This window comes from Mchenga conophoros, linkage group LG1 (genome assembly GCF_057382185.1).
Source record: "Mchenga conophoros isolate Kocher_MC1m ecotype Shallow Benthic linkage group LG1, M_conophoros_male_GT1.1, whole genome shotgun sequence".
Classification (NCBI taxonomy): Eukaryota; Metazoa; Chordata; class Actinopteri; order Cichliformes; family Cichlidae; genus Mchenga; species Mchenga conophoros.
The window spans coordinates 42,632,409-42,644,435 of NC_140526.1; the positions used below are offsets into that span (position 1 = coordinate 42,632,409).

Sequence of the window (12,027 nt, forward strand, 5' to 3'; positions counted from 1 at the left end):
CAGCATAATTCCTCGCCAGTTGCCGCACTGAGATAAATCGCCTTTCTTGGGGAGCTTCACCAGGTACCCAAGCTTCCAGTCAGCAGGCACTTGCTCCTGTTCCCATATTATCACTAGGATAGGTTGCAGCATCTCCACTGCTGCTGCCACGTCTGCCTTGACAGCTTCTGGAAGCCCTGGTACCTTTCCATTTTTCAAGGACTTGATGGCTTTGGTGATCTCTGCCTTGATTGGTGGACTGCTGTTGATACAGAGGTGCTCTTCTGCTGGTGGTATGTCGGGGACTGTTTGCGGTGTTAGTCGATTCAGGATCTCTTTGAGAGTAAATGGAGTAAACGGCTGTTTTTCCAAACAGCTGAACTCTTCTACTGGTTCACCACAGGGTTGCTGTCTCTCTCCTCTACTGTATATTTTGTCACTAATGACTGTCGCAGTACACAGGCTAATAGGCATTTCATTAAATACGCAGATGACACAGTCATTGAAAGCCTCCTTCATGGTGAAGAGGATTCCCATGGGCCTGTTGTGGATGAGTTTGTTTCGTGGTGTGATCAGTCCTTCTTAAAGATCAACACACTGAAAACCAAGGACATGGTTATTGACTTCAGGAAGACATCCCCCCATCCTGCACTAACAGTGGTGAATGGTGCAGCCATTGAACTGGTGGACAGTTATAAGTATTTGGGGGTTGTTCTTGATAAGACTCTGTCCTTTGAGTCACAACTTGCTGCTACAGTGAAAAAGGTTCAACAAAGACCTTTTAAGGAGGTTGAGAGGTTTTAATGTTTCATCTGTAATGATGACTCTTCTTTTTATAAAAAGTTTTATTGGATCTGTTTTAACCTTCTGTATCATTGCTTGGTATGGTAATATTTATTTGAATAATAAGACCAGACTTAGCAACCTGGTTAAAGTGGCTGGTCAGATTTCAGGGAGGTCTCAGGTCCAGCTTGTGGACTTCTATGACAGGCAGGTGCTGAGGAAGGCAACCTCTGTCATGTTGTGTTCTTTAATGATTTTCAACTGCTTCCATCAGGTTGTCGGTATAAAGTGCCTGCAGTGAATACAAAGAGACATAGATTGTCTTTTGTACCTAGTGCTATTATCATGGTTAATAACTCTAAACCATAAGGGTTGTTGCCATTACACACTGCACTTTTTTGATGATAAATTTAGGTTGTTTCCTCAGGGCTTATGGACATACTGCAAATTTCCCACTGGGGACAATAAAGTTACCATTACACATTGAACACTGAACCCATCTTCTTCTTTGTTTCTTGTCACTTGTGATTGTTTTCCCATTCTTGTCCTTGACTGGCTTCCTTGAGTTGAAACTTTTTCCTGACAAGGTCTGGGTGATCTCATACACTCACCTCATGTTGTTCTGCTTGGCTGCTGTTTCTGCCTCTTTTGTCATACTGTGCACAAATTGTCTTTTGTCCCGTTTGGCGCTCTTCTTCACTTCTCGGTTCACTTGACATCTGTTAATTTTTTGCTTCACCTCCTTTCTCTTCTCTATCTTCTCCCATGTGTCTTTTGTCATCCCATCTTTCTGCTCCCTCTTCTTCTTCCCCAGGACTTTGGTGTAAACGGCCTTCCAGGTCTTCTGTATTTCTGTCCAGGGCTTCTCTAATGTCTTTTCGACCAGATCCCCCAGCACCTCAAATCTGTTCCTGACTTCACAGTTGAACTCTTTTGCTTGCTTGCTGTCTTTCAAAAACTGTATGTTGAACTTGTGATGTGGTCTTCCTGAAGAGTCGCAGAAGAATCTCAACTTGGTCTTCAGTGTTGCCACTAGCAACTGTCCCAACTCTCCATAATACAGTTTTATGTATACTGAGGTGTTTTCATAGTGTTGCAATAATAACGAAAGAGGATGTATGTTATATCACAAGACACGGTGGTAAGAAGACTGATCAATTTGTTTAACTAACTCGTTTACGCAAGGCATTTTGTAGAGGGCATAGGAGGCGTGGTATTTTTCTTGAAACAACAACTGTGATCTCCACATTTCAACCTCTTTTCTCGAAATGATCAATAATATATTTCCCTTAATGTAGCCCCAAGCCCTTTCGTGGGGAAGTGAGACGTAGAGAGAGTGGTGGAGAAACGGCCACGCCTGTGATCTGACGTGACGCTAACTGAGTGCAGACCGTCAGCCCGTTCTTGTGGGTCACATGACAGGCCAGCCTTCCCGACTGAGCTGAAACACGTCCCATAACCATGGTAAGCACTTTACCGAATACCGACTTTAGTGCAACGTTGTGCATTCCGACATTTGCCTGTGTGAAGTTTTGACCGCTGGAAAAACTCATTTTGACTGTGTAACGTGATTTGATCTAAAGTCAGCTGCGTGAATGGTCCTTTGGCCTAGCTCGGCGTTTGACAGCAGCTAGCTAAGCTAACTAGCAGCCGACTGAAGCTATCGAGCAACTAGATGCAACATTTGTTTGTCTTTGAAACACTCATCGTGCTCCTATATACAGTATGATATTTGCAAACAAAGGCTGCGGTACACATCAACATTTCTGACGCAAATTAAATAAGACTGTACAGTTAGGTTTTTGTTAGCGTCGTCTTTCGCTTTGCTGTGTCATATTTTAATGTAAGCATCTAAATGTTGCCTCCGACTTAGAGTAACCGAACACGGAGCATACAGACGGAAGCATGTCGTGTGAGATTGTGCAGGCGAGCTCAAACACCTGTAGCAGCTTCGTTTGGTCTGATGGACATTCAGTCGTTTCTGTAAAACTTTTTTCTTCAATTCACGGACGATCCTGCCATCAAACCTCATTAGTAGATACAGCCGTCGTGACTTCAAACATGCAAACAAATCTGACTCGATGTGTTTTGGATTTAGACATGGAAACAACAACTCGGGAGTCTGCTGAACTCCTCAGACTGCTCCGTTTTTTCCTTTCTCTTTTCTGGCGTTATAGACCATCAGACAAGTCAAACTTGAGTTCTTGCTTTTTATGCTGTGTTGCATGAAGAAAATCCTGCTAGATCAATCAAGGAGTGCTATAACTTGTATTTCCATCCTCTGTTGCAGCCAGCAACACAGCAGTCACCCCAGGATGAACAGGAGAAGCTTCTGGATGAAGCTGTGCAAGCTGTCAAGGTCCAGTCGTTCCAGATGAAGCGATGCCTGGTAGGAGCATTTCAGTTTATAGGACTATCATCTTGATTGTGATGTGCTTTTTAAACCACTGGTTCTTCCTAAGGATACTCCTGGACTTTTAAGGTCTTTTTGATTAAAAGGAATACTACAATAATATGGATAATCAATAGAGATAGCTAATATAACCTCAAAATTCTGTCATGATATTTAAAGAGACTGTGAAGTAATCATATTTCTTACACTATGGGGAAAAAGGATGAACTAAATTTTATTGATGTAAGTAAATGAGGGGCATTTTCCATCAGTTAATCCCCTTTTCCTTTTCATAATGATGTCTCAAAGATGAATTCAAGGTCCGTTCAGGCTGTTCAGCGTGTTATACATGAAGTGTTTCTTGAATCACGCATGTGTTTTGGATGTGATATGTAATATATTTGTGGCCTGCAGGACAAAAACAAGTTGATGGACGCCCTGAAGCATGCCTCCAACATGTTGGGTGAACTAAGGACCTCCATGCTTTCTCCAAAGAGCTACTACGAGCTCTGTATCCTTTACATGTGCTGATTAGACATTTATGTCTCATCTAAACAGGCTGACTGTATAACAGATGCTACTAGCCAGTCGTTACATGTCACAGTTTATAACTTTATGATGTTTGAGGTGGGGTTGTCATATTGTCATTCATTTGCCTTCATGTTAATGTTAATCATATTTGAAGGCAAATGAAGCAGCAAGCAGGCGGGAGATATTCACTTGAAAAGGACAAGGAGAATAAGCGCTGCCTAGTATTTTACTGCATGGTCACATTGATTTGGGGAGAAAACTTCAGACACTGGGCCAGAAGTTGAAACAGCGTGGACAGTATGCTTGCATTACAACAATATCTTGTTTAATAAATGAGAGCTGAATGAAGGCAGTGCAAACTGATGTTTGAAAGTGCAGAGCTGGCTGCCTTCTAAAGTCAAACACTCAGGTTGCCATTGGAGATCTCATCCAAAATAGTCTTAGTTGAACAACTGTTGGAAAAAAGGCAGAACTACTGCACTCATTTAATTCATCCCCGTTTTTAGTTCTACTGATGCTTCCTTTGAGGATTTGTTGGAGTGTAAACTGTAGGCTTATAGAGCCGTAATGTAAAATTGAAAGAACACTTAATGCTTAGGTGGCCTGACAGTATTGCGCCTGAACACACTGTGTGCAGATTGAAAGTGAAGCCACTACATTATAAACATGCTGCAAGGAACTGCATTGTTGAATATGTATGATTTGTGGCGTGTGTGCATTGGTCCCTAACACTGTCTGCAGATATGGCCATCTCTGATGAACTCCACTACTTAGAGGTTTATCTGACCGACGAGTTTGCCAAGGGACGTAAGGTGGCAGATCTGTATGAGCTGGTCCAGTATGCGGGCAACATCATCCCCAGACTGTGAGTATCAACCAACCTGAACTTCTGTCAAATGTGGAGCATTAGTGGCGTCTGTTCAGCGCTGTCTTCCTTTTACCCAGTAGAGAGGCGACATTAACATTTCAGCCATACAAATGAAGTGCTGAAAAACACGTGTTTGGTCTGAAAAGGTTGCAAATGTGCATCAGTAAGGCCAATGTCTCCATGTTATCTGCTTTTTGTTTGAACTGATATTTTCCTCCTAGGGCTATTTTATTATGGTGATATTATTTCAACTCTAGGCCCCTGTCCCAGGTTTCTACCTGCATTTGTGGATATAGCTCAGACCATACACAAACAAATGTGGGCTGGTCCTTGTGTATCTGTGTCCAAATATTTAGACATTTGGATGCAGAGGCAGTGTTTCAGAATTAAATATTTCGATCTGTTGATGTAATGTTAATATGGATTCTGGTTGTGATGTGTGGATTTTTACCCCTCAGCGTGCGTGGGAGGACAGCGCGAACATCTAAGTTTGTGAATGCGATAACTGGAGAATGAGGTCACGTAGGAGCTTCACATTGATACCATAGTTGACTCTGCTATGAGTCTCGGACAAGTTTCATTCCTGGTGATTTTGACCTCGTGGTCAGAATTAAGTTTCATGAAAATCCTCTCAAAATCTTGTGAATGTGATAACTTGAACAAGGCGACATAGAAATTGCAAATTGATAACATAAGTGTCTCTACTAGGAGAGTGAGGGTTAGCAGTGGTGGTCGCCAGTAAATGTGCAAAAGTTACTTTTACACATTAGTGGGTAGTCGCATTGGTGTAGGTGAAATGTGATGAATCCACATTTGTCACCTTGTGAGACTGTTGTCTGTTTATACTAACTTTATTCTCTGAAGTTGTGGAGACGTCTGTCTAATGAAGTCTTTTGTTTCCTCCCGTCTCTCCAGTTATCTGCTAATTACAGTGGGTGTGGTATATGTTCGGTCCTTCCCGCAGTCTCGCAAGGACATTCTGAAGGACCTTGTTGAGATGTGCCGTGGTGTCCAGCACCCACTCAGGGGCCTCTTCCTCAGAAATTACTTGTTGCAGTGTACTCGCAACATACTACCAGATGATGGAGAGCAGTCAGAGTAAGTAAGCTGAGCTTTTTCCCTCTGTGTGCACCCACGACTATCACAGTAGTTGTGGGTTTTTTTCCCTTTCCAACATTTCAATTACAAAGGAGTGTTTGCAACCGATGTTGCAATCTCTTTGCTACACTATACTATTTGCTTGTCTGCCTTTACATTCATATGAACTTCAATGACATCCCATTCTTAATCCATAGAGTTTGCAGCTGTATATAAAAGCTTTGACTATTCTTGGAAGGCTTTCCACAAAATTTAGGAGTGTTCTATGGACTTTTTAACCATTCTTACAGAATGGCATTTGTGAGGTCAGACACGAATAAGGCCTGGTTCACAGTCTCGAACTCATCCCAAAGACAATCTATCAGGTTAAGGTCAGGACTCTGTGCAGGGCAGTCAAATTCTTATGCACCATATTTGCTCCTCCATGTCTTTATGGACCTTGCTTTTTGCACTGGTGTGCAGTCATGTTGGAACAGGAAGGGGCCAACTGTTCCCACAAAGTAAATGGTAAATGTATTTATATAGCACTTTACTAGTCCCTAAGGACCCCAAAGCGCGTTACACAACCAGTCATCCACCCATTCACACACACATTCACACACTGGTGATGGCAGCTACATTGCAGCCACAGCCACCCTGGGGCGCACTGACAGAGGCGAGGCTGCCGGACACTGGCGCCACCGGGCCCTCTGACCACCACCAGTAGGCAACGGGTGAAGTGTCTCGCCCAAGGACACAACAACCGAGACTGTCGGAGCCGGGGCTCGAACCGGCAACCTTCCGATTACAAGGCGAACGCCCAACTCTTGAGCCACGATCGCCCCACAAGTTGGGAGTATAAAATTGTCCAAAATGTCTTGGTATACTGAAGGAGTAAGAACTAAGTAAGAACCATTCACTAGAACTAAGGGGCCAGGCCCAGCTCCTGAATTTCACCCCCCCACACCTTAATCCCCCCTGCATCTGATGCTTTGCATAGTGATGTAAGGCTTGGGCATAGAAACCCATTACATGAAGCTCTCTACTCCCTGTTCTTGAGCCAGTCTGAAGGCCATTTGAATTTTGGAGGTCTATAGCGATTGAGTCTGCAGAAAGTTTGCAACCTTCACACAGAGCCTTGTAGGTTTGTGTTTACTTGTGTTATCTTTCTCTAATATTAACATTTGTTTGAGAATTTGAAACATTTAAAAATGACAAACGTATAAAAACAAGTAGGAAATCAGGAAGTGGCCACATCTTTGTATGTCTGCTGTATTTTTTTAATGCTAGTATTTTGTTGGGTACCCCAGCTGTTTAATACATTGGTAATGTTATAATTAGATCTTATTAGAAGTCATGATAGATCTGTGAAGTTATTTTAACCAGGCCTGCAACGCTTTTTCAGAATCTTTATTCCATATTTAGTGGTGAAGAAATTTCTAGTAGTTGGGGTTATGTATAAGTGACATAATGATGATGACAAGTGAACCGAACAGAGAAGGTAACGTCAGACTCACAGGAGGAAGATGACTCTGAAGATCACAGGTACTTTATAATAATGGCTTTTTAAAACATATAGATGTTAATTATCGCTGTATGTGTGATGATGTTCCTGCATTCAGATTGCCCCATAGGGTACATAGAGACACGTATACATGCTTACACTGTGGTCATTATTGTAAGCAGGGATGGGAATTGATAAGAATTTGGTGATTCTGATTCTATTATCGATATCACTTTGAGAGTCACCACCATCCTAAGCAGCATATGAAAGACATTCATGCAAATTATTTACATGCTGAGTGGCCAGATGTTTATGGGTGTTGGAGGTGTTTCTCCTCTTGTTGTGATCAGGTCATTACTCCAAAGTAAAAAACATTATTACACAGAACGCCTTTCTTAAAAGTAATGCATTACATTACTTAATTTCTCCCTGGAGAAAGACATTCGTTATGCTGCTTTTTACATTGCTTTCAGGTTACTCTGTTTACTGACCTAAATCACTGGATCGGATATCGGAGAGAAATAAAAAATGTAACCCGATCCATTAAATATCAAAAAAGCACCTCAGAAAACTTGCGACACAGCGTAACTCTGCTCATAACCGTAGCACGTCGGAGCAGTGTGGTCACGTGATAGAGCAGCTGTGTGTGTTTGTAGCCTCGCTACCAACCCAGCATTTCATCTCCGAGGAAGTGATCCCCGAGAGAAGTAAAGCAAGTGTGTAAGTCCATCTCTGAATGTTAGTAAAGCATTCCTGCGTTAAGCTTAACAAGCGATATATGGAGCGACTGCCTCTTCTGGCTGCTACTTCAATCATGAAACTGATCTGTGATCAGCTGATCGGCTTTTCTGTCGCGAGTCCGTGTCTCTGGTTTGTTTTTGGCCCACTTTGCACCAGAAAGAGGAAACCAGCGGCTGAACAACAGCAGCACGTTTAAGCTTGATCAGCTGTTGTTAGAATGTATTTAATGTTACTTTCTACTCCAGGATCTTTTTCTACGTAGCTGACGTAACTGTGCAGGGGCGGATCTAGCAAAGTTTAGCCAGGGGGGCCGATAGGGCATGAACAGGGAAAAGGGGGCACAAAGACATACTTTTCTTTCTTATTCTCATTTAAAATGTCGAGCTTTTAATAAATAATTATCTGACACCCAAAGTTTTAATTTGATGTAAAATGAATAGAAGTCAATTACTGTATATAGTGACTATTAAGTCTAATATACCCTAGTAAGCTATAGTACTTTTTCCTTTGGGAAGGTACCATCTGTGCAGTCTGCAGCTCTGTTGAAGAAAGATGTTGAATCTATTTAATATTTCTTGAAAAATAATTGATTTCTGTGCATTTTTTTTCACACTGCAGCAAATTAAAGTTGATTACATCGATTAAGCATCATGAGGTGGAGCGTGAGGGGTGGTTCCCTATTTTTTATTTTTTTTGCTGGGAGTTTGCAGCCCTATTAGTTAGGTTGCTTAATATTTCTGCTAAGTACTCTTTAAAATACCAGAATAGGGAGGATGGTGTAGGTTTAAGTTTATTAGCTTGATCAGTATTGCTGAACTATGAAACATTTTTTTTTGCATACAGGTATAATCAGAATCAGAATCAGAATACTTTATTGATCCCTGGGGGAAATTATTTTTTGTTACAGTGCTCCATTTTAAACCAACATTAAGACAAGACAGACAATACACTAACTAAGAATAGTACAATATATACATATATATACATACATACATACATAAGTCACTCATAAATAAATAGTTGGAAAAGAAACATGTGTAGCTGTAGCAGCAAACAGTGTGTTAAGTGGATGCGTTGTACAGGGAGATGGCCACAGGCAGGAATGATTTCCTGTGTCGTTCAGTGGTGCTTTTCGGTAATCTCAGTCTCTCACTGAACGAGCTCCTGTGACTGACCAACATGTCATGGAGTGGGTGGGAGGTGTTATCCAACATTGTCTTTATCTTGGACAGCATCCGCCTCTCCGACACCACCTTGAGGGAGTCCAGCTCCATCCCCACAACATTGCTGGCCTTACGGATCAGTTTATTAAGTCTGTTGGCATCTGCGACCCTCAGCCTGCTCCCCCAGCATGCAACAGCATAGAGGATCGCACTGGCCACAACAGACTCATAGAAAATCCTCAGCATTTTCTGGCAGATGTTGAAGGACCTCAGTCGCCTCAAAAAATAGAGACGACTCTGGCCCTTCCTGTAAAGTGCTGTGGTGTTTTTAGCCCAGTCCAGTTTATTGTCAATGTGTACTCCAAGGTATTTATAGTCCTCCACAATGTCAACACTGACCCCCTGGATTGAAACAGGGGTCAAGTGTTTCCTGGTCTTCCTGAAGTCCACGATCAGTTCCTTGGTCTTTGCCACGTTGAGCTGCAGATGATTCTGCTCACACCACGTGACAAAGGAGTCAACCACAGCCCGGTACTCTGTCTCATCATCCCTGCTGATGCATCCAACCACCGCAGAGTCATCAGAAAACTTCTGAAGATGGAGGTCTCTGTGCAGTGGCTGAAGTCTGTGGTGAAGAGGAAGGGGGAGAGGACAGTCCCCTGTGGTGCCCCTGTGTTGCTGATCACCTTGTCAGACACACACTGTGGGAGACGTACATATTGTGGTCTTCCTGTCAGGTAATCAACAATCCAGGACACCAGAGAAGCATCCACCTGCATCGCTGCTAACTTATCACCCAGGAGGGTCGGCCTGATGGTTTAGTGTAGTTGTTGTTTTAAACTTGAGTATGAACTTATACAAAATGCAGCAAGATATTTAAAAATCAGTTTTATTGATTAAAAAACTATCGGATTCATATCGGTATCGGCAGATATCCAAATTTATGATATCGGTGTTGGACATAAAGTGGTATCGTGCCATCTCTAGTAATGACCAATCATTACGAGGCGTGTGGGACTAAGGCTGCAGCCCCACATGCCAACACAAATCCCCAAAGAACACACGTGATCTTTTCTTAATATTTGGGTATGAGTACAAAGATGAAAGAGACTAAATAGAATTTATTAACATTTAGGTGATGTAATGTAGATGTGATCTGTGAACTGGACTTTTCTATTCAGGGATATTAAGCAGGATTTTTCATATAATAAATTATTAAGTCCACTGTTTGGATTAAAAAACGCGTCACTGTTCATGGTGTTATATTGGTGTTTTAATAGTTGATACTGGGAATTTAGAAATCACCAGAGGGGAAGGACAACTCTAGTCCTGCAATCTTCTGCATCCCTCTTGTTAAACTGCAGCTTTTACTCCACAGGGGAACAGAGGAGATGACCGGTGACATCAATGACTCCATCGACTTTGTCCTTCTAAACTTTGCGGAGATGAACAAGTTGTGGGTTCGAATGCAGCATCAGGGTCACAGCCGAGACCGAGAGAAGAGAGAAAAGGAGCGACAAGAACTGAGGATTCTGGTGGGCACCAATCTAGTTCGGCTCAGCCAACTGGAGGGTGTCAATGTGGAGAAATACAAACAGGTGTGTTTTTGCTGATCTGTGCAGTGGGGACTGGTCTCAGCACAGAAATCGATTTGTTGCTGTCATCTTAGAAAGAGGAGAGCTGCTGGTTCTCTGGTGTGTTCAACACTGATCACGACTTTCAGAAATGTGCGAGTGATGTTTGATTATCTGTGTTTACTTATGTTATAGTGATAGGGTTGTTATCAACTCAAGTAACGTTATGTTGACATTACCTGACTTCCTGTGTCTTTTCTGCATTTACTGGAAGTCCCAGAGATGTGATATAATATATGACTACACATTGCTTTATTTTCACCAAAATCAACTATGGCCACTGTTATGGCTTTATTGTGTGGTAATGGTTTGACACACACATTAGGGCGGAGTTATGTGCTCCAGTGAGTGATCGTCCTATCGGCCTCCTGTGAGCGATAGCATCACCACTGTGGGGGGTGGTAGAGGAGGCTAACACATGTGTGGCCCAAAAGCAATACGAAGATTCAGTGTTATTATGCACATCTGATTAAACTATGCTGGACGTCTGTGCGTAAATGGTAAATGGCCTGTATTTATATAGCGCTTTACTAGTCCCTAAGGACCCCAAAGCGCTTTACACATCCAGTCATCCACCCATTCACACACACATCCACACACTGGTGATGGCAGCTACATTGTAGCCACAGCCACCCTGGGGCGCACTGACAGAGGCGAGGCTGCCGGACACTGGCGCCACCGGGCCCTCTGACCACCACCAGTAGGCAACGGGTGAAGTGTCTTGCCCAAGGACACAACGACCAAGAACCGGCAACCTTCCGATTACAAGGCGACCTCCCAACTCTTGAGCCACGACCGTAGTGTCAAAGTGGTCATCCCGTATTATCCTTTTATCCATTCCAGGATGCTTTTGGATGTAACCCCACTCCTCACTTTGAGTTTTCACAAAGCAGGATAGCACTTTGGAAGTAATGATACTCCAGAAACAAGTACAGCACAATGTCGTATCCTTGAGCATTGATGATTCTTTTGACATTGAATTGTAATGTTTCAGCGTCGTGTTTGCTGCATTTGACATGTATTTATACCGTACATACTTACATACATACTGTTGTTGTATTTATGATAATTTGTTCAGTCAAACCATTTTTCTTGTGCCTTTTTCTCTCCACAGATTGTTCTTCCTGGAGTCCTGGAGCAGGTTGTGAACTGCAGGGATTCACTGGCTCAGGAATATCTTATGGAATGCATCATTCAGGTACCTTATGTGAAAATTCTCGAGTCTCATTTACAACTAATCCAGTAGACCAGACTTTACTTGCTGTTTGTACCTTAGTTTATAACACTGGCTTTAGGGAATAGTAGGGATGACCAGAAATCATGCACTGTTAGTAAAAACAAACAAACACTGTACC

The 12,027-nt window shown here is 42.5% G+C and overlaps 1 protein-coding gene and 1 pseudogene across 2 annotated transcripts in view; one reads left to right on the forward strand and one right to left on the reverse strand.

Moving 5' to 3' along the window:
* The window catches only part of LOC146583910 (uncharacterized), an 8,273-nt pseudogene extending 6,048 nt beyond the window's left edge, over window positions 1-2,225 (reverse strand).
* vps35 (VPS35 retromer complex component) overlaps window positions 1,801-12,027 on the forward strand; it is a 28,140-nt gene continuing 17,913 nt past the window's right edge. For both annotated transcript variants that reach the window (XM_085279021.1, XM_085279030.1), the window contains exons 1-8: window positions 1,801-1,903; window positions 2,061-2,226; window positions 3,053-3,151; window positions 3,569-3,665; window positions 4,427-4,550; window positions 5,469-5,651; window positions 10,417-10,636; window positions 11,787-11,870. In XM_085279021.1, coding sequence (XP_085135147.1) covers window positions 2,224-2,226; window positions 3,053-3,151; window positions 3,569-3,665; window positions 4,427-4,550; window positions 5,469-5,651; window positions 10,417-10,636; window positions 11,787-11,870 — 810 coding nt within the window. In that variant the 5' untranslated portion in view covers window positions 1,801-1,903; window positions 2,061-2,223. The remainder of the gene's footprint in view (window positions 1,904-2,060; window positions 2,227-3,052; window positions 3,152-3,568; window positions 3,666-4,426; window positions 4,551-5,468; window positions 5,652-10,416; window positions 10,637-11,786; window positions 11,871-12,027) is intronic.